Genomic DNA, 23,568 nt, shown 5'->3' on the forward strand with positions numbered 1-23,568 from the left:
ATATAAGAATATTGGATGGTAGTGTGAGTGGTTCTTTTGGTCGTTCAGCATTCTTGCTGCCAATATTGAAATGTTGCCCTACAGTTTCTTCTGACAGCTCGTTCCAGATATGGACCACCCTCTGAGCGAAAAGGTTTGCCTCCGAGGTCCCCTTAAATCCCTCGCCACTCACTTTAAACCTCTGCCCTCTAGTTTTAGAATAATTTCCTCTGGAGAAAAGACTGCAAGCATTCATTTTATCCATGGCTCTCATAATTTTATAAACACCTGTAAGGTCACCCCATGCACTGGGGAATGAAGACCCAGCCTAACCAACCTCTCCCTGTAACTCACACCATCCAGTCCCTGTGATTAAATCCCCTCCAGTTTCCTACTTTTTTAGGTAGATAACTAGATGCACAAATGACAAGGAATAGAAATTTGTCTTCTCTTGCCTGACCCAGATGCATAATGCATTCCATTTAAAATCAACACCATTTCCCTGTCACGTGCTCAGCATTTACAGTAACTGATGAATATCTGTCTCTGTAATGCATGCAAACTCAAATGAACCAAAGGAATGATTAAAAATCTTGAGCATCTGCCCTTTGATTATATGTTTTCAAACACTTTCTGAACCTCTTCAGGTTAAGGCTCCAGAATTTTTGATTCAAGTCTCTTGCCGGCATGGTCAAGGGATGGAGAGGCAGACATTTCTCAGAAGAAGATCTCGATCTGACAGAAGGGATATTGCAGAGCCACTGAGAAAAAGTCGAGATTAGGTAGCTCTCCTTTATGGTATGGGCTCTTTCTGTGCTGTTCTGGGATTATAAGACCATAGGACATAATATCAAAAATTGGTCACTCAGCCCTTTGTCTGACCCACCACTTGATTATGGCTGATTTTGTTCAACCACATTCTCCTGCCTTCTCTGCATAACCATTGAGTCCCTTCCTAATCAAGAATCAATCTACCCAGGGCCTTGGCTTGTCTGTGGGAATGAATTCCACAGATTCACCACCCTCTTGGTAAAGAAATTCTTCCTCATCTCTGTTCTAAAGGGACATGTTTGTATTCTGAGGTTGTGCCCTGTGGACCTCAGACTCCCCCACTGTAGGAAACACCCTCTCCATGACCATGCTATCCAGGCCTCCCCCACCTCTCTTTCTTCTAAACTCCGGCGAGTATAGTTTCAGTGTCATCAAAAACTCCCTTCATTCAGGAATCATTCTCGTGAACCTCCTCTGGACCCTCTCTAATGCCAACACATCCTTCCTTAGATTAGGAGACCTAAACTGCTCACAATACACCAAGTGTGGTCTGACCTACTCTCATAAAGCCTTAACATTACATCCCTGCTTTTATATTCTCTCCCTTTTGAAATAAATGCCAGCATTACATTTGGCGTCCTGACCACCGACTCTCAAATTACCTTTCACGATTCTTGCACGAGGACTCTAGAGTCCCTCTACACCTCTAACTCTGAACTTTAGAAGATGGTCTGTACTTTTATTTGTTCCACCATCTCTTCTTTGGCTTGGCTTCGCGGACGAAGATTTATGGAGGGGTATGTCCACGTCTGCTGCAGGCTGGTTGGTGACTGACAAGTCCGACGCGGGACAGGCAGGCACAGTTGCAGCGGTTGCAAGGGAAAATTGGTTGGTTGGGGTTGGGTGTTGGGTTTTTCCTCCTTTGTCTTTTGTCAGTGAGGTGGGCTCTGCGGTCTTCTTCAAAGGAGGTTGCTGCCCGCCGAACTGTGAGGCGCCAAGATGCACGGTTTGAGGCGATATCAGCCCACTGGCGGTGGTCAATGTGGCAGGCACCAAGAGCTTTCTTTAGGCATTCCTTGTACTTCTTCTTTGGTGCACCTCTGTCTCGGTGGCCAGTGGAGAACTCGCCATATAACACGATCTTGGGAAGGCGATGGTCCTCCATTCTGGAGACGTGACCTACCCAGCACAGTTGGATCTTCAGCAGCGTGGATTCGATGCTGTCGGCCTCTGACATCTCGAGTACTTCGATGTTGAAGATGAAGTCGCTCCAATGAATGTTGAGGATGGAGCAGAGACAACGCTGGTGGAAGCGTTCTAGGAGGCGTAGGTGATGCCAGTAAAGGACCCATGATTCGGAGCCGAACAGGAGTGTGGGTATGACAACGGCTCTGTATACGCTAATCTTTGTGAGGTTTTTCAGTTGGTTGTTTTTCCAGACTCTTTTGTGTAGTCTTCCAAAGGCACTATTTGCCTTGGCAAGTCTGTTGTCTATCTCGTTGTCGATCCTTGCATCCGATAAAATGGTGCAGCCGAGATAGGTAAGCTGGTTGACCGTTTCGAGTTTTGTGTGCCCGATGGAGATGTGGGGGGGCTGGTAGTCATGGTGGAGAGCTGGCTGATGGAGGACCTCAGTTTTCTTTAGGCTGACTTCCAGGCCAAACATTTTGGCAGTTTCCGCAAAACAGGACGTCAAGCGCTGAAGAGCTGGCTCTGAATGGGCAACTAAAGTGGCATTGTCTGCAAAGAGTAGTTCACGGAAAAGTTGCTCTTGTGTCTTGGTATGAGCTTGCAGGCTCCTAAGATTGAAGAGACTGCCATCCGTGCGGTACCGGATGTAAGCAGCGTCTTTATTGTTGAGGTCTTTCATGGCTTGTTTCAGCATCATGCTGAAGAAGATTGAAAAGAGAGTTGGTGCGAGGACGCAGCCTTGCTTCACGCCATTGTTAATGGAGAAGGGTTCAGAGCTCTCTGAACCCTTCTCAATTGTTCCACCATAGTGCATGAGGATACACTCCTCTCTGCTGTACTCCATCTGCCATTTTCTTGCCCAATCTCCCAATCTGCCTTAGCCCTTGTGCAGACTCGATGGTTCCTCCACCCGACCTCCCCTCCTCCGATCTTTGCATCGTCTGCAAACTTGGCCACAAAGCCAAGATTATGACAGACTTTTAAAAATCATTTCTTTATGAGAACACAAAGTAGGTGATTATCAAAACATATGGAGTGAACAGCCTCACTTCACAGATGCAGATTGAGTTGCAACAATAGTGGTTCTAGTTCATAAGGCAGCAATTTGCTTTTTTTAATCTATGTGCTGGTGAAATTTAATCGACGTGCAATGCGAAAACTGAAGGCTACACTGCACAAAATAAACTTATTGCAACTTAATGATGGGTAATCAAAACTAATGGTCTGCTTCAGTAAGTTAATGCCTGTGTAACTGAGATGTCAGGTTCAGATCAGCCACTCACTGGTCTCCGGCAGGCAATTCTAGGGAAACTTCAAGTTAAACTCCCTCCAGTGTCTATATTTTATACTTGGCTTTCAGTGAAGGCCAAGGGTGATCTCTTCTCACCATCCCCCAGCAACCTCACCACCCAGATAGAAGGTGGGGGGTATGACAGGGTCAGGGGCTGCGAATCCAGGCCGGCGGCCCCCACTCTCATCCTGATGGAGGGCCACACTTGCAGGTAGTCACCTTGCAGATGAAATGTTAAACTCTTTTGTTCTCTCAGCCACTGATCAAGATTCAAGATTCCTTTATTCCAGTGTTTCTTTCTTTCTTTGGCTTGGCTTCGCGGACGAAGATTTATGGAGGGGTAATGTCCACGTCAGCTGCAGGCTCGTTGGTGACCGACAAGTCCGATGCGGGACAGGCAGGCACGGTTGCAGCGGTTGCAAGAGAAAATTGATGGGTTGGGGTTGGGTGTTGGGTTTTTCCTCCTTTGTCTTTTGTCAGTGAGGTGGGCTCTGCGGTCTTCTTCGCAGGAGGTTGCTGCCCGCCGAACTGTGAGGCGCCAAGATGCACGGTTGGAGGCGAGATCAGCCCACTGGCGGTGGTCAATGTGGCAGGCACCAAGAGCTTTCTTTAAGCAGTCCTCGTACCTCTTCTTTGGTGCACCTCTGTCTCGGTGGCCAGTGGAGAGCTCGCCATAGAACACGATCTTGGGAAGGCGATGGTCCTCCATTCTGGAGACGTGACCCACCCAGCGCAGTGTAATGAAACAGATATTACACAAACTTGGATTTAGTCTGGCTTAAGGCAGACAAAGATTCACCATCAGCAGTAATTGCTCAATGTTCCTTACAGAAAGAGAAATGGAAACAAAAGAGGGTCCATTCAGACACACTGTGTATCCGAGGATTCACCTCCAGTGCTCCTGCACAAACTCCTGTTTGATTCATCAGCAACTCAAGCTCCAAACCTCCGACACGATCAGGAAATCTTCAGCGTCCTCGGCACCCTCTAGCCCCTGGTTCCCTTTCAGCCAGTCTCCAACAGTCCGCAGCCTGATGTGAGTCCTTTGACCCCAAGTTGCAAGCAGTCCGCAGCCTGCATGGGTTCCTCATCTCGAGTCACCACAGCCTGAACAATTCAGGTGAAGAGTTGCGGGTGAAGAGGAAAGGGACAAGTCAATGCAAGTATACAACCCTCAACCAAGGGCATTGAAATAGATCATCTGCCTAATTTCACCTTGTTGTTTGGAGATAACTCATTCCAAGCATGTTGGTGCCCATATTATTGGTCATAATGATAGTAATTGAGCTGCATGAGGACATCAAATGAACTACAAAATACTTTAGAACATGCTGAGATGAGAAGATGGAGTTGGTGCTAAGGGTGAAGCATCTTCCTTAGTCAGGCACCAAGGGATAATTCTCCAAGAGCATGGTGAAGCCAAGGCCTCTGCTGTTCTACAGTCTAGGTCTGGAGTTTTAAGCTCCAGGCCAAACCCAACAGGACAGTGGGGCGTTCAGTACACTGAGTGTTACCATGTCGGTAATGGAGGACCAATGAGGGCTCTGCAGTGGAAGAACACACAGACAATGAGCTGTTGGTGACTCGAGGTGAAGAAACCACGCGGGCTGCTGGTGACTGGAATTCACACCAGGTTGTGGACTGCTGGAGACTGGCTCAAGACTGGCTGAAGGGTTACCAGGTATTGGAACCGGGATGCGAAAGAGGGTGCCGAGGGTACTAAATGTATACTGATCATGTCAGAGGTTGGGATCTGGCACTCAAGCTGCTGATGGTTTGGACTGGGCTGAGTGGTTGGGGAGGCTATGGGAGCACTGGTGGCAAATCCACGGACACTCAGTGACTCTGAGGGGACTCCCTTTTGCCTCTCTTTCTCTGATTGCAGGAGGCGTTTCAGGCAGTTTCAGCCGATGGAGAATGTGTCTCCCTTACGTCAGACAAAAGCAAATTCCATGTAATATTGCACTAAATTTATTACATGACAATAAAAGAATCTGAACCTTAAATATAGAGGATGAAATTGAAATTCTACAATAGAACTCAGGGGGAGATTTTAAGATCAGTTTATTCGATTAGTTCCAGAGTATTAACCCGACATCAGGAATGGATATAACAAAACCAATAAGAGATGCTGGGCGACATTAATGGTGACTCTTTGCCTTACAGCAGGCAGAAGCAATATTGTGTAATATAGCATGTTCTGTGCTTTACATGACCATAAAAGGCATCTTGAATCTACTGATCTTCAGGGACAGAACCCTCCATTCATGCTCTCCTTGGTCAATGCAACCCTTCTAGATTCATAAACAATGTCTTTCCAACAACTGTCAGACTCCAGACCAGTGGTTTTCAAACTTTTTCTTTCCACCCACATACCACTTTAAGCAATCCCTTTCTAATCACAGAGCACCGATGGCATGGGGAATACTTAAAGTGGTATGTGAGTGGAAAGAAAAAGGTTGAGAATCATGCTCTAGAACCTCCCCACCCCACTGTAACCACAGACAACCCATTGACCATTCCTTTTCTCCCACTGATGCTGCTCAACTCACTGAGTTCTCCATTTATTATATTTTTAAAATTTTTTTACACGTTATTAAATGTAAACACCTTCTGGCCCAGGAGTTGTACCACCCAAATACCCCAATTAACCTACAAATCCCATACATTTTGAAGGGCAGGAGGAAACCCACGCAGACATCGGGAGAATGTACAAACTCCTCAAAGGCAGCACCAGATTTGAACCCACATCACTGACGCTTTAATAGCATTGCGCTAACCGTGCCACCCATTTCTATGTTTGATCCTTTTGCCCATCTCCAACACTCCTCTTCCTGTTGGATACTGTTATCCAGACTTTCATCCTCTCTCAAACCTTCCATTTCTAATTGGTGATGCAACTTCTCCACTCCCCTCAACCCCTCCAAATGCACAACCCTTATGCTCACTCTATGCCTTTCCCAAAACTGTGGATGGAGCTGGAAGACTGATCTTTACCTTGCCAAATGGCTGCCCTCAGACACCTCTCCTCTCATGACCCCAGCATTGATAAATGATGAAATCTGGGTGCATGCTGTCGTGCAAAGGGACCTGGGAATCACAAAAAATAGGTTTGCAGGTGCAACAGATAATCAAGGCGGTAAAAGGAATGTTGCCCTTCATCACTGGAGGGATTGAGTTTAAGAGCAGGGAGGTTCTACTGCAACTGCACAGGGTTCTATTGAGGCCACACCTGGAGTACAGTGAGCAGTTCTGGTCTCCGTATTTGAGAAAGGATACTCAGGTTTTGGAGGTGTTGCAGAGAAGGCTCTCCAGATTGATTCCAGATATGAGGGAGTTAGCCTAGAAGGGGAGATTGAGGAGCTTGGGAGTATATTCATTGGAGTTTAGAAGAATGAGGGCAGATCTCATTGAAACATATAAATTGGTGAAAATAGATAATGTAGAACCAGGGAAGTTTTTTCCACTGGTAGATGAGAATTGGGGGATGTGGCCTCAAGTTTCAAGGGAGTAGATTTAAGACAGAGATGAGGAGGAATTGCTTCTCCCAGAAAGTGGCGAACCTGTGAAATTCTCTGCTCAAGGAAGTAGGAGAGACTCCCTCATTAAATGTAGTTAAGGCACAGACAGATTTTTTTGAACAGGGTCATGAGACACAGGCGGGTAAGTGGAGCCAAATCCACGGCCAGATCTACTATGGTCTAATTGGATGGCAGAGCAGGACTGTTCCTATTTCTTTTCCTCTTATCAGGTCGTTGTCCCCCTCGCCCTCACAGATCACACCATTTCAAGCGGATCTTAGCTGTACAGCTTCCCACCTGTTCGAGCTCCAACCCTGCTCTGCATCTCCAACACAAACAGGATGGCCTTGGTAGGCCCAACACACCAACATGCTGGAGAAACTCAACAGAACACACAGCATTCATAGGAAGTAAAGGGTGACCAACATTGCAGACCTGGGCCCTTTGTCAGGTACTTCATATGCGTGACCATATTCCAAATTAAGAAGGGATAATATTGTTCATTATTTTATAATGTTATACGTTGTATTATGTATTGCAAGATATTGATGTTTCTGTTTATAACTATTCAATTCTGTATTCTATTCTCCTCATGTACTGTAATATGTTTAATAAAAAGATTGAGAAAAAGGATGCTGTGTGACCTGGTGAGTTTCTCCGGCACACTTACAAACCCAGTGTCTCCTGACATTTTTGTTTAACTACCTCTCGCCCTATCGAACCACATCTCAACTCTATCTTGTGGAAGAGGACATATTGTCCCCCAGTTTACGGACAATTGATGAGGCTAACGACGGACACGTCACTGCAGAATTTATTGGGTGGGGGCAGATGAAATGGTTGGCGACAGAAAGCCAAAATTGCAATGCTGTAAAAACTCAGCAGGTCAAACAGTGCCCTATATGTAGCAAGGATAAAGATATATTACCAAAGTTTTGGGCTTGAGCCTTTCATCAAGGTTTGGAAAAATGTCGGCAGGCGCACGAACAAAATGGTGGGGGATGAGGGGGCCAGGGGGGAGCACGGTCCAAAAGGCAGAGGTAATAGGTGGATAAGGGGGGAAAGGCACAGCAGCAAGCAGGGGGAGAGCTGTGAATAGAGAGGGAAGTGGGGTGGGGGGAGAGCTGGAGGAAAGAAGACAAGCAGAAAGGGAAGGGAGGGAGAATGAAGAGTAGGTTAGTAGAAACCAGAGAAGATACTGTTAATGCCATCCAGTTGGAGAGGGCCCAGATGGAAAATCAAGTGTTCTTCCTTGTTCCTCCAATTTACTGGTGGTCTTGGTGGGATAGTACACGAGGCCATGGACAGACATGTGAGTATGAAAGTGGGATGCAGAATTGAAATGGTTGGCCACTGGGAGATCCCTGTCACTGATGCAGACAAATTGCTCAATGAAGCAATCTCCCAGTCTGTGCCCAACCTGTCCGATGTTCAGAAGGCCACAAAGGGAAAACCGGATGCAGTTATTTACTCCCACGGATGCACAAGTTGAAATAGTTGGCTACAGGAAGCTCAAGTTTCGACTCCCAAACCGAGCGTGGGGGTTCGTCAAATTGGTCACCGATCTACATTTGGTCTGACTGATGTAGATTAATGGGCGAAGCTTACCATGCTTGTCTTGAAATGTCAAAGTGATACGCCCGGCTTATCTCATCCAAGTGAGCTTGGAGCATGGGCTGCAATTCCTCCCGAGGCGAAGGAGTGAGGGTGGCAGTGGACTGCTGGCCGAAGGAGATGGCCGGTGAGGAGGCCACACCCCGGACTGGGGGTGTTGGAACACGGTCATCTTCCTGCAGCTCATCCTCCATGCCCTGGTGCAGGTACGACTTCACAGGTGGGGCCGGGCACCAGACATCGCTGTCGTAGCTACGGTCCACGGGGGGGTGGGGGGGGTGGGTGGGAAAGAGAAAGGAGAAAAAGTTACTGCTAAGGACAATCCACATAGAACCATAGAACATTACAGCATGGAAACAGGCCCTTTGGCCCTTCTTGTCTGTGCCAACTATTATTCTGCCTAGTCCCGCTGACCTACATGCAGTCCATAGCCCCTCCCATTCAGGTATCCCCAAAAATGTTAAAATTGAGCCCGTATTCACCACTTCAGCTGGCAGCTCGTTCCACACTCCCACTGCTCTGTGTGTGAAGAAATTCGCCCTCATGTTCCCTTTCATCCTTAACCAATGTCCTCTGGTCTGTATCTCACCTAACCTCAGTGGAGGTTAAGCCTGCTTGCATTTACTCTATCGATACACCTCATTAATTTGTCCATGAAATCTCCCTTCATTCTTCTACATTTCAGGGAATATAGTATCGACAACATCCTAGGAAATCTTCTCTGCATGCTTTCGACCTTTTTGATATATTCCCTGTAGTTAGGTGACCAAAGCTGTGCACAACCCTTCAAATTTGACCTCACCAATATCTTATATAGTTTTACCACACCATCCCAACTCCTACAATCAATACTTGGATTTCTGAAAGCCAATGTGCCAAAAGCTCTCTTGATGACCCCATTTACCTGCGGCGCCACTTTCAGGAAAAAAAGTGTCTGTCTTCCCAGATCTTTCTGTTCTATCGCTCTCCTCAGTCCACTACCATCTTACAGTGTAAATCCTATCTTGCTTTGTCCTTCCAAAGTGCAGCACCTCACACTTGTCAGCATTAAATTCCATCTACCATTTTTCCAGCTGGTCCAGACCCCTCTGCAAACTTTGAAAGCCTTCGTTGCCTTCCTCTACACCTCCAGCATTTGTGTTATCTGTAACTTTGCTGATCCAATTGACCACATTAGCATCTAGGCCACTGATATAAATGACAAACAAAAAGTGGACATTTAAAAAGACAAAATCAGCAGGTGTTGCAAACACATAAAGAGGGGCTGGAGAGACTCAACAGATCAGGCAGCGTCCATGGAGACAAAAGGGTCTCGATCTGAAACACTGACTGACCATCTCTCTCATGGATGCTGCCTGACAGGGACAGCATGGGTTAGATACAGAGTGAAGCTCCCTCTACACTGTCCCATCACACACTCCCGGGGCAGGGACAGCATGGCTTAGATACAGAGTGAAGCTCCCTCTACACTGTCCCATCACACTCTCCTGGGGCAGGGACAGCATGGGTTAGATACAGAGTGAAGCTCCCTCTACACTGTCCCATCACACTCTCCCGGGGCAGGGACAGCATGGGTTAGATACAGAGTGAAGCTCCCTCTACACTGTCCCATCACACTCTCCCGGGGCAGGGACAGCATGGGTTAGATACAGAGTGAAGCTCTCTCTACACTGTCCCATCACACTCTCCCAGGGCAGGGACAGCATGGATTAGATATAGAGTGAAGCTCCCTCTACACTGTCCCATCACACTTACCCGGGGCAGGGACAGCATGGGTTAGATACAGAGTGAAGCTCCCTCCACACACTGTCCCATCACAGCAGCAGGTAGATTCAGTAATCAGTCACCCAGATCTGAAATACTAATTAGGTTTCTGCTTGCTGAGATACTGCCTGACTTGCTAAGTATTTAAGACATTTTCTTTTTTTTCCGTTTAAGATACTTATTTTAAAACAAACCCTCTCCTTACAAAAAAATGCACAAAGTGAGGCTTGGGTTAAAAAAAAATTAACAGTTTGTTGGATGTTCATCATTGTTGATGCAGAAAGTCCTCGACCAACTGTTTGGCCGTTCTGTAAGCACATTCATGTCTGCTTGCATATTCTCTTGCTAATTTAATTTTACAGCATTTTCAGTGATTTGGCCCTTTGGGGCATGCAAAATATTCTCAATGGCAGTAATTAAAATTTACAAGATGATGGAATCCTAATTTACGAAACCATGTGTGAAGTTGAGACAATATTTCAGAATGAAGAATGATTACAATATGACCAGAATTCATCGAGCACCGACCTCTCCTCCTCCTGCCGAGCATCTTGTTGCTGACCCCTCTCTACACTTTGAAAACAAGGTTAACTACAACTTCACTTGGGGTAATTGATTCATCAGAAGAAATGTGTCAAATAATTTGAAGCATTGTTATTCAATTATCTAAGTGGCCTCTTTTCACTGAGGAAGAATGAAAGGTTTGAGACTGTCCTGTTGATTTCTTTAACAAGCTTATTTGGTACCTTCCCTTTTGATGGTCAAATGTTCCCAATACATCATGTAGCACAGGAGTACACCATTCAGCGATTCGTTCCACTCCTGGCCCTTTGGAAGAGGTGCATTAAGTGTAGAGTTGATCATCCAACCCATGTATGTAACATTCTTAATATAGTATTATGTGACAATAATGCCCTTGACCTTTACCATGCTGTATTTCTAAATTAAAAAGTGATGAATTATTGTACTAAAAGTACATGGTTAAATGGGTGGCGTGGCAGTTAGCGCAATGCTGTTACAGCACTCGTGATCGAGATTGGAATTCGAATTCTGCACTGTCTATAAGGAGTTGATACGTTCTCCCTGTATCTGGGTGGGTTTTCCCCAAGTGCTCCAGTTTCCTTCCACCTTTCAAAACCTACCAAGGGTAATTGGGTGCCACGGGCTTGTGGGCAGAAATGGCCTGTTACTTGCTGTATGTCAAAATTTAAATTAAAAAAAATTAAATTTAAATTTAAAGTATCTGTTCAATTACAGCAAGGAAGAGTTTTGCTGCATATGTACAATGAATATGACAATAAACTCATTATCATTTTGTGTTAAAACCTTGAGTAAACACTGAATATTTATCACCCTGTAATAAGGCACAGGAAGGAAGAACATAATGAAATTGGCTGATTGGCAGAAAGCAGGGAGTTAGAATACAGGGATCATATTCTGGTTGGCTCCCCATTGCTAGAGGTATTCCACAAAGGTCGAGGTTGGGGCATTTTCTTTTTATATTGTATATCAATGATTTAAATGCTGGAATGAATGGCTTTTGGCCAAGTTTGCAGGTGAGATGAAGGTCTGTGGAGGAGTAGGTAGGTGGAAGAAACAGGGAGGCAGCAGAAGGATTTAGATTAAGAGAATGGGCAGAGAAGTGATAAATGAAATCCAGTCCATAAGTGTACAATCACTTTGGTAGAATGGTTAAATGGGGAGAAAATTGAACATTCTCAGATGCAAAAGCATTTGGGAGTCCTCGTGCAGGATAGCCTTAAGGTAAACTTGCAGGTTGAGACAGCAGTGAAGAAGGCAAATGCAATGTGGACACTCATTTCAAGAGGAATAGAATATAAGAGCAGGGACGTGATGTTAAGGCTTTAGAAGGCATCGTTGAGACCTCACGGAGCATTGTGAGCAGTTTTGGGCTCCTCATTTAAGAAAGGATGCATTAATGTTGGAGAGGGTTCGGAGAGGTTTCCAGGATAATTCCAGAAATGAAAGGATTATCATATGAGGAGCATTGACAGCTCTTGGCTTGTACTCATTGAAATTTAGGAGAATGAGGGGATATCTCATTGAAACATATTGAATGTTCGAAGGCATGGACAGAGTAAATGTAGAAAGGTTGTTTCCCATGGTGGGAGAGTCTAGACACAACTTAAGGAGTGAATGGCTTCCACAAAACAATGATGCGGAGGAATTTATTTTGCCACAGTGTGATGAATCTGTGGAATTTGTGGCCACAGGAGGTTGTGGAGGCCGGGTCATTGGGTGTATTTAAAGCAAAGATTGATACGTTCTTGATTAGCCAGAGGATCAAAGGTTATAGTGTCTGAGTGGGCGAATGGGTCAGCTCAAGATTAAATGGCGGGGCAGACACGATGGGCTGAATAGCCTATTTCTGCTCCTATGTTTTATGGTTTTAACTGCAACAGAAGTTGGAAAAGAAAGAGAAATAATAAGAGAGAAAATTTGGAGTAAAAGGGAAATGGATAGTAAGTGAAGGTAGAATCATGATTGCAATTTTCAAAACTTTCTGGCAAAAATATATTTTCTGTAGGAAGGGGCATCAATAATCGTAATTGTTTTCTTTTGGGGCAGGAGAGAAGAAATGGGTAAACAAGAACAGCAATCACATTCAAATGGTTTCTGAAGCAGTTAGGGACCAGCCTTAACATTCTGCACTGTTTAATTCAGATGCAACCATGGGGAGGTTGGGGGAGAGATTTGGCTTTTGTTTGGCTAAAGGGACAGGGTGACACAAATCCTTCAGCAACATGCAGGGAACCCACACTCAGGGAGTCACCAACCTTGCCAGGAATTGCCAGGTTAATTTACATACTAATAGCAGCTAACTTGCATTCATTATCCCAGCAAGTTCCAGCATTATATGTCTCCCCTTGCACCCCTTTGCATTGACAGCTCTTACCTCGATGAAGGTAAAGCAAGTGAGAGAGAGAGAGAGAAGACACAGATGGTGTTCATTGGCCCCTGCCCACAGGATTGGGAAAGGTAATTTTATTACTGTTTACTGGTGTGCTTAGAAGATGGGTGTGATCCAACAAAAGACCTTCAAATCAGCGGGAGGCAAAGAACTCCAGTCTTGTTTATAAAGAAAAAGAATTTAGCAATGGGGAGGGGGGGGAATGAGGCAAGGAATGAAATGACCAACTGTTCGTAGTGCACCGGGTCAGGGGAGTTATTGGAAGGATGAGAATTTCTCGATGTCGTACAGGGAGAAGGTGTGAGATGGAGATGTGCCCAGTGGGTCTGATGCTCAATGCCACCCTCTCTGTTCACATTAGCCCCTTCATGACTGGGGTTGCCAGGGCAACTAATATACTCTGCATGCTATATATTACCATGAGGCTTGGAGAAAAACACACATGTGTGCACACACACACACACACACACACACATGCAAACACCCATACAAACAGGCACACACAAGTGCATACTAGCGCGTGCACACACACACACACACACACACACACACACACCCCAACAGATGAATTTTTGTTTTAAATTTAGACATACAGGAATGGTACCAGGCCATTTTGGCCCACAAGTCTCTGCTGCCCAATTTCCACCCAATTAACCTACAACCCCCAGTACGTTTCAAAAGAACGTGATGTGAAACTTTGATCCCTTGTGTTTTCAGGGTTCATTTGCCTGAGACCATGATAAGGCACAGCAAAACTGAGCAAAAGATAGGCATTCTATGATCAGGAAAACCATATAGAAATGCGGGAGGAACTCAGCTGATTTCGCAGAGTCCATAGAAAGAGAATGAAAGATATATTAATGACATTTTGGGCCTGAGCCCTTCTTCAAAGTATAAGCAAAAAAACAGGAAAACATCTGGATAAAGACTGCGGAGAGAAAGGGGAAGGAGTCCAGACCAAAAATCAAAATGTGTTTATTGAATATGATAAGAGAAAAGGTAAGAACTGATTTTAGCTCTGTGAAAGGAGAAGAGGGAGAAGGGAAGAGAAAGAGAGAGAAAGAGACAAAGAGAAAGAGTATGCTGATAGGGGGAAGAAGGGGGCGGGTTTAATGGAAACTGGAAAAGTCTATCAGTCCTCATTCCTGTCCATAACCTGCTCACAGTTTGTGAAGCTCATCTGATTCATTCTCAACCCCCTCCCCCATACCCACCCACATAAAAGCAGGAGGTAGACATTGGGTGAAACTTCCCCTGCACTGTCTCATCACATCAAGTAATTTCAGGGGGAGAGATAATACAGACTAAACCAAGAAGAGGAAACCTAGAAAAGTAAACCTCCTTCATTGCTCTAGAAATGTGTACATGGCTTGCAATGCGGAGGGCCTTCCAAAACTGTCATATACAAGTTAAGGGCCTTCCAAAACTGTCACATACAAGTTAAGGGCCTTCCAAAACAGTCACACACAAGTTAAGGGCCTTCCAAAGCTGTCGCACACAAGTTAAGGGCCTTCCAAAACTGTCACACACAAGTTAAGGGCCTTCCAAAGATGTCACACACAAGTTAAGGGCCTTCCAAAACTGTCACATACAAGTTAAGGGCCTTCCAAAACTGTCACATACAAGTTAAGGGCCTTCCAAAACAGTAACACACAAGTTAAGGGCCTTCCAAAACTGTCACATACAAGTTAAGGGCCTTCCAAAACAGTCACACACAAGTTAAGGGCCTTCCAAAACTGTCACATACAAGTTAAGGGCCTTCCAAAACAGTCACACACAAGTTAAGGGCCTTCCAAAACTGTCACATACAAGTTAAGGGCCTTCCAAAACAGTCACACACAAGTTAAGGGCCTTCCAAAACTGTCACATACAAGTTAAGGGCCTTCCAACACTGTCAGACACAAGTTAAAGATCTTCCAACACCATCAGACATAATTTTCAGGACCCTGGTCCATTCACACATTCAGACCAGCCTCCCCTGAGTGTCCATTCACACATTCAGACTAGCTGCTCCAATAATTCAGGCAAACACTAGAATCTCCAGTATTTGTTCCATGTCTCCCTTTGTGAATGGGTCAAGCCTTTGAGCTGGATCTGGTCATGTTGTGGCCAGCTGAGTCACTGGCAGGATAAGGTTGGGCTCAGTTCCCTCAGCTAGCTGTTAATGTCACAGTAAGTGAACCAAATTGGCTGATGAACAGTCAAGGAGACACAAGATCACAACAGACATAGGAGCAGAAGTAGGCCCAATGAGACTACTCCACCACTCTATCATGAGCTGATCCAGCTCCACTCTCCAGAACCCTTAATTCTCGTGAGGTGAGAATTCTCTCCAGAACCCTTAGTTCCCTGACTAATCAAATACCTATCAAGCTCTGCCTTAAATACACCCATCGATCTTGCTTCCACAGCTGCCTGTGGCAACAAATTCCACAGACACACGACCCTCCGACAAAAGAAATGTTTCCACATTTCTGTTTTAAATTGATGCCCTTTAATCCTGAAATTATGCCCTCTTGTCCTAGACTCCCCTATCATCGGAAACATCCTTGCCACATTTACTCTGTCCAGGTCTTTCAGAATTCAAAATGCCTCTATGAAGTCCCCCTTATCCTTTTGTACTCCAACGAGTACAGGCTAAGAGTTGACAATCGGTTCTCATATGCCAACCCTTTCATTCTTGGGATCATTCTAGTAAATCTTCTCTGAACCCTCTCCAAAGCCAGCAAGTCTTTCCTCAAATACAGCACCCAAAACTGTACATAATACTCCAAGAGAGATCTCACCAGTGCTTTATAGAGCCTCAACATCCCTGCACTTATAGGCTATTTCTCTAGAACTGAATGCCAATATGGCATTCACCTTAGGATATCCTGCACTCGGACTCCCAAGTCTCTGCGTCTCATAATTTAAATGTTTTTCCTGATCTAAATAATCTATTTCTTCTATCAAAGCGCATGTCTGAACACATTCCAGCATCGTATGTCACCCTCTCATCACCTCTGGCTGAAGAGAGGGGGAGATATTTCGACCTGTCCCCTCTTCTTTGTCGAATGAAGCTTGACCATACCAAGCCATAATAAAATGTAACACCCACCGGAAGCAATGGAGCAAGCAGGTTGGAACCTGAGGCACCTCACAACCCACCAAGGGCAGCTGCACAGGACAGCACCATAAGATCATAAGATATGGGAGCAGAATTAGGCTGTTCGGCTCATCAAGTCCACTCTGCCATTCCATCAAGAGCTGACCCATTCTGCCTCGAACTGCAGGTTTCCCTTCAGGTCACACATTGTCGTGACTGGGAAGTTATACTTATTTATGATTTAAAATTCCACTATCAGTCACATCTTCCCCTCTCTGCCTTCTGTCGGAACCACTCCCTCCATGACTCCCTCATTCACTTATCACACCCCCCAGCACCTTCCCCTGTGACCACAGGAGGTGCCACACTTGCTCCCACCCCTCCTCCCTCTTCACAGTTTTGGACCCCAAATGAAGCAACACTTCACCTGTGTATCTGCGGGAGGGGTCTTTTACATCCAGTGCTCCCTTCGTGGTCTTCTCTACATCGGTGAAGCTGGGAGCAGAATGGGAGATTGCTCCAATGAGCACCTTCACTCTGCGGCATCAGTGTCAGGGATCTCCCAGTGGCCAACCATTTCAGTTCTGCACCCCTCTCCCATACTCACATGTCTGTCCATGGCCTCATGTACTATCCCACCAAGACCACTTGCAACTAGGAGGAGCAATACTTGATTTTCCGTCAGGGCACTCTCCAACCAGATGGCATTAACATCGACTTCACTGGTTTCTGCTAGCCTGCTCTCCATTCTCCCACCTTCCCTTCCCACAGCTCTCCACCCCCTTCCTTATCTATTCACTCCTCCCACTACTTGCTGCAGTGCCCTCCCTCCCTTCTCCACCTATTACCTCATTTGGGACCTTGCGCATCCCACCATGCATTCCCTCCCTTAACCTTTTGTTTTGAAGCCTGCCGACATTTTTCCAAACCTTGATGAAGGGCTCAAACTTGAAACATTGGTTATGTATCTTTTTCTTTGCTACATAAAAGGACACTGTTGACCTGCTGAGTTTCTCCAGCATTGTATTTTTAATCATTTATGATTGTCACCTATATTTTTATTTATCAATTTATTTGCTGTGCCGTTCAAAGCCATGCAAGGAATAGATAAGAGTCCAACGCAAAGGAACAAAATTCAGGATGGACAATCAGACCAGGAGCTAGAGTGAGGGGCTTACCCATTCTCATGGTGGTCCATGATGTAGTGATCCAACTCTGTCCCAGGGAGAGGCTGCACTGGGGGAGGGGGCAGTGGCACGTTTGACCAGTTGGACCCTGCGCTCTTCTGTGGCTTGATGCTGTTTTTATTCTTCTTCTTCTTTCCACCTTTCCCACCTGCAAGAATCATGGGGCATACAGCACACAGGTAAGACAATCAGTTTGAGAAGTCAAAGGGGAAGGGCCTCCTCATCAAACATCACAAAATGTTGACAGTCTATTCTGCCAACCTTGTCTGTTCTGTCTTAGAGGGAGAGAGAGAGAGAGAGAGAGAGAGGGAGAGAGAGAGAAAATGAGGAAACAAACCCTTCACTACATCGAGTCCGATCTAACTATCAACCATCAAAAGGCATTGCGGTTGGCGCAATGCTGTTACAATGCCAGCGATTGGCACCAGGGTTCGAATCCCACGCCGTCTGTAAGGAGTTTGTACGCTCTCCCCATGTCTGCGTGGGTTTTCCCCAGGGGCTCAGTTTCCTCCCACTCTTTAAAACATACCAGTGGTTGAAGGTTAATTGGGCCGCAAGGTCTTGTGGGGCAAAATGACCAGTTACTGCGCACTATGTCTAAATTTAAATTTTCATAAATTTAAACCACTTATTAATTTTAACACTACATTAACCTCAGTATTTTCTTAATTCTTGCTCGTGACCCACCTCCATCTCCCCTGAAATCGTTGTATTCCTCTGAAGCAGCCATTCTCAACGGGGTCTTACTCCCCCCACACTCCTGGGAGCCACAAAACCTTTAAGTAAAAGTCCTGTTTTCTTTTCACCTCGCGAAACAATTTTTAATTTAAAAAAAAGTCTTATGAGGCAAGATTAACAGAGCTAGGATTTTTCTCTTTGGAGCATAGAAGGATGGGAGGAGACTTAAAAGAGGTCTACAAGACTATGAGAGGTGTAATTAGGGTGGGCAGCCAGCACCTGTTTCCCAGGGCAGGATCAGCAAACACCAAAGGACATGTGTACAAAGGAAAGGGAGGGAAGCTTAGGGGAGACATCAGGGGTGTTTTTTTTACACAGAGAATTGTGGGGGCCTGGAATGCCTTGCCAGAGATGGTGGTGGAGGCTGAAACATTCGGGGCACTTAAGAGACTCTTAGACAGGCACATGGATGGAAGAAAAATAGAGGGTTATAGGAATGGTTTAGTGGTTTTTTTAAGGAATATATGTGTCAGCATAATATCAGGGGCTGAAAAGCGTTCTATGTTGTAGGGTTTTTTTTTATAGTTTGTAGGAGACAAGTACTAAAGAAACCGAAACTTGATTGCTTCAGAGGGAAGGGGTCTCATAAACTTTGAGCAGAATTACAAAAAAAGGTTAAAAATGGCTTGTCTAGATAAATTCAAAATCTTCCATCGGGTACGTTATCAGGAGCAGGTTAGGACCATTAGCGACAAAGGTAGTGAGCTGCTTTACAGTGGGATTAGTGGGGATGGGAAGTCAGTGATGGGATCCGAGAATTACAAGGGTGGGGGGTGGGGGGTGAACAAACAGAACAAACTAAGAATGGGATGTTGATCAGCAAGGATTCGAAAATAATAGCCAGCAGTGCAGATCTCGTGGATGGCAGAGTGTGGAATTGAATGCACAGTCGTTGCATGAAGGATAATGAGCAATCAGAATAATTCTGGATCTGAATGAGAGGTTCGGGCCTGCAACGTTGATGATCCCTTTTCTTCCACGGATGCTGCTCAACCTGCTGAGTCTGCCCAGTATTCCAGTATCTGCCATCTCCTGTGTCTCTCTTGACTTCCTTCTGCTTCACTTGTCCACCTGTGATAGTAGCTCAGTTGATTTGTTTCTCCCCGTTCATTTCCCCCTCCTCACTAAACAAGTTCAGCCTGAACATCCGGCCACATCGTCCCGCAATCTCTCCTCCGTCCTCAGAAAACCGTGTCCTTGGGGTGGCACGGTAAACGTAGCAGCAGTTAGCTCAGTTCGAATCCAGCGCTGTCTGTAAGGAGTTTGTACTTTCTCCCCAGGTTTTCCCTGGGGACTCCGGTTTCATTCCACCATTCAAAATGTACTAGAGGTTGTGGGTCATTTGAGTGCAAATTGAGCTTGTGGGCCGAAAGGGCCTGTTACCATGCTATATGGCTAAATTTAATTTTTTAAAATAAAAAATATATTCCTCATGGATAGATATTGATAATTCATGTCTCAGAAGCAAAGGGGGCTGGGGTATGTGTTGATGATGAAGCAAATAAGATGAATTATTTCACATGGAAGAGCAGAAAAAATGGTGGCACTGCTACGGATGTGGACCTGGGAGAGCAGGAAGTGGAGACACAATGCTCCCATGTGGGGTCCAACCATCCAGCCCACCTACCATCAGCTCTGTGCAAGCTTTAAATGGCCTATTAATGGAGCAGATGATGGTTTTATTTTAAAATACCATGACCAAAATGGTGACACCTATAAACATCAGCAGCCATGAGGGGTTTCAGACTCTGGGGGAGCAGACAACTGGCTATGGGGAGGACACCCACTCCTTCTGAGAGGGAAAAGCAGAGGAGATGACCAACAGGACAGTGACCACGGTGGCGGACCAATGAGGGGTTCTGCGGCTGAAGAACACACAAGGAACCTGCGCAGGCTTGCGAGCTACTGACAACTGCGGTCGAGGGACACACCGGGCTGTGTCCTGCTGGAGTCTGGCTGGAGACAGGCTAAAGGGGTACCAGGTATTGGAACCAGGATGCGAGAGGGTGCCGAGGGCGCTGAAGATTTCCTGACTGTGTTGGAGGTTCGGATCTGGAGCTCTGGTTGCTGATGGTTTGGACTAGACCCTGTGTGACTGTGGGGGCTGCGGCGGCGCTGGAGGCAAATCCACAGACTCTCAGTGACTCTAAGGGAACTCTCTTTTGCTTCTCTTTCTCTGACTGTAAGGCGCTTCAGGCAATTTCTGCTAATGGCCAATCTGCCTTATGGGAAATAAAAGTAACGTCCATGTAATATTGCACTGTTTTATTACATGATGATAAAGGAATTTTGAATCTTGAAAACAAGTGCCAAGAATGGCAGGGAACGAGTGGGCAGTGGGGCACAGGAAGCGGGGAGAGGAGATGAAGAACCTCACAGTCGGAGCTAGACTATTCTATAGTAAACAGCTCCTGATAGAAGTCTCAAAGTTCCCCACTCAGGAGATCGCTGAGGTTGGAAATAAACTGACTGACAGTTTTTGCTGGTGAGTATTGGCGAAGGAACCCAGCTGGACATAGATGCAGATACTGATGCATCAGGCTGTGAAGCTGCCTTCTGCTCTGCGTACAAAACAAAACAGACTCGCTTATATTTCCTCATTGCTGGAGATTTAGCAGAGGGAGGGGAGGCAGTGTGGGGAAACAAATTAACAAGGATTTGGAAGTTGTGAGTGGGGAAAGAGAGGATGACAGAAGCAGTCAGCCATTCTAGCAGCAACTGGTGAGGGGCAGAGGAACTCTAGTGCATCAAGCGAGACCAGTCTTGACAAAGAATGCCACTCAAAGCTAATCTGTCTGCCTGTCTCAGATAGCGCCTGTTTCACACAACTGTCTTCAGGAATCTCAATGTTATATTTTATCCCCATAGGAAATGAGATGGTGGGTGGGAGGAGAAGGATGAGAGTGCCAGAGAAGTAGGGATTGGGAAGAGAACCGGAATTGACCTGTCAATCAGAGGAACACCTGCACGCTCAGGGCAAGTGAAGGGAATTAGAGTCAGATGGGGTTGGGGAGAAGCAATCCTCGGCAGGAAACAACGCTTCTGTTGTGGCAGGGTTTGGGACAGATCCACAGGCGGCAAATGATCTACAGCAAGTGTGTAGGCGTTCTTCACAACCTGATGTTTACATTTAAAATTTTAAAATTAGACGTAAACCACAGTAACAGGCCCTTTCAGCCCACAAACCTGTGCCACCCAATTACACCCAGTTAACCTACACCCCTGGTATGTTTTTGATGGCTCGGAGGAAACTGGAGCGCCTAGAGAAAATCCACACAAACATGGGGAGAGTGTACAAACTCCTTACAGCCAGCGTAGGATTCGAACCCCGGTCACTGGGGCTGTGCCAACTGCTACGCTAACTGTGGATTACCTTGCACTTTTTAAGAAGGGATGTAGGCAGAAGACTGGAAATTATCGGCCAATTAGCTTGACGTCTGTAGTTGGAAAAATGGTTGAAGCCGTCATTAAAGATGAAATAGTGAAACTTTTGGAATGTAAGGGTTCAATCAGGCAGACGCAGCATGGTTTTAGAAAGAGAAGATCTTGTTTGACAAACTTGTTAGGATTCTTTGAGGATATAATGGGTGCGGTGGATAGAGGGGAACAGGTTGATGTGGCATATTTGGATTTCCAGAAAGCGTTTGATAAGGTGCCAAACAGGTGACTTATCAGTAAGTTACAGGAACGTGGAGTCCAGGGAAGTATATTGGCATGGATCGAAAATTGGTTGTCTGACAAGAGGCAGAGAGTCGGGATAAGTGGGAGTTTTTCAGGTTGACAGAGAGTGGTAAGTGGGGTGCTGCAGGGGTCAGTGTTAGGCCCACAACTGTTCATCATTTACATTGATGACTTGGAGGAGGGGACAAAATGTGGTGTAGCCAAGTTTGCGGATGACACCAAATTGAGTGGAAGAGCAAATTGTAATGAGGATGTGGAGAGTCTGCAGAGGGATATAGTTAAGCTGGATGAGTGGGCAAAGGTCTGGCAGATGGAGTACAATGTTAGTAAGTGTGAGGTTATCCACTTTGGCAAGAAAAATAAAAGAGCTGAATGTTATTTAAAGGGTGAAAAACTACCGCATGCTGTTGTGCAGAGGGACTTGGGAGTGCTTGTGCATGAATCGCAAAAAGTTAGGTTGCAGGTGCAGCAGGTTATTAAGAAGGCAAATGGAATGTTGGCCTTCATCGCTAGAGGAATTGAATTCAGGAGTAGGGAGGTAATGTTGCAACTGTATAAGGTACTGGTGAGACCGCACCTGGAGTATTGTGTCCAGTTCTGGTCTCCATATTTGAGGAAGGATATACTGGCTTTGGAGACAGTCCAGAGGAGGTTTACTAGGTTGATCCCTGAGATGAAGGGGTTGACTTAGGATGAAAGATTAAATCATCTAGGATTGTATTCGCTTGAGTTCAGAAGAATGAGAGGAGATCTTATAGAAACATATAGAATTATGAAGGGTATGGATAGGATAGATGTTGGAAGGTTTTTTGAGCTGGCCAGGGAAACTAAAACGAGAGGACACAGTCTCAAGATTCGGGGGAGTAGATTTAGGACAGAGATGAGGAAAAATATTTTTTCCCAGAGAGTAGTGAATGTTTGGAATTCTCTATCCAGGGAAGTGGTTGAGGCTGCCTCATTAAACATATTTAAAATTCGGTTAGATAACTTTTTACATGATAGAGGAATTAGGGGATATGGGGAGATGGCAGGTAGGTGGAGTTAGGTCATAAATTAGATCAGCCATGATCTTATTGAATGGCAGAGCAGGCTCGATGGGCCATTTTTGGCCTACTCCTGTTCCTATTTCCTATGTCCCTATGTTCCTATCTCTTCCACTTGCAGGGAGCTGTCAATAAATCAGACGATGTTACATTCCACCACATCACGCTGCTTCAGATAAACAGAGTTAGCTTTAAATGTTCTCAGATCGGTTATAGAGCAGCTTACATGCAGAGTAACGCAGTATTTACACTATCCCATCACCACACCCAGGTTAGGGGAAGCAAACACGTTGCGTGCAAAGTAAAGCTCCCTCTACACTGCCCCATCACGCACTCCCAGGGCAGGGACAGCACGGGTTAGATAGAGATTAACATTCCCTTAGCTTAGCTTGTGTTTGGAAAAGTTTTTCATATATTTATTCAGTTCATGTTCTTGCTGCACGCGCTTCACAATGAGCATCTTCCTGTGTCACATTACAGGGAGAGGCAGGAACTCTAGTCTCGGGACAGCCTAGGTGAGAGGAATGCAGAAGGTTTCTCGTGTGTGTATTGGCGACCCCTGCATAAATTTCCCTCTCCAGCATTAACCCATGATGGGTCTGGAACTTGGGATAATAATTTGATTTCAGTATCAATTAATTGAAGACAAGGATCAAGCAGTCATTGTGACATTTGACCTATCAAGCCCATGCTTGCTTGTTGAACACCCACTTTTCCAAACCTTCCAGATAACCCTGTAAGATATTTACCCTCAAGAGATTTTCTAGCTTC

At 45.6% G+C, this 23,568-nt stretch overlaps 1 protein-coding gene across 29 annotated transcripts in view; it reads right to left on the reverse strand.

Moving 5' to 3' along the window:
- The window catches only part of robo2 (roundabout, axon guidance receptor, homolog 2 (Drosophila)), a 1,057,280-nt gene that overhangs the window by 36,451 nt on the left and 997,261 nt on the right, over positions 1-23,568 (reverse strand). For all 29 annotated transcript variants that reach the window (XM_069889083.1, XM_069889099.1, XM_069889096.1 and 26 more), the window contains 2 exons: positions 17,327-17,483; positions 8,362-8,619 (listed from right to left, as the gene is read on the reverse strand). In XM_069889083.1, the coding sequence (XP_069745184.1) occupies positions 8,362-8,619; positions 17,327-17,483 (415 nt within the window). The remainder of the gene's footprint in view (positions 1-8,361; positions 8,620-17,326; positions 17,484-23,568) is intronic.

The sequence above is a fragment of the Narcine bancroftii genome, chromosome 7, assembly GCF_036971445.1.
Source record: "Narcine bancroftii isolate sNarBan1 chromosome 7, sNarBan1.hap1, whole genome shotgun sequence".
NCBI lineage: Eukaryota > Metazoa > Chordata > Chondrichthyes > Torpediniformes > Narcinidae > Narcine > Narcine bancroftii.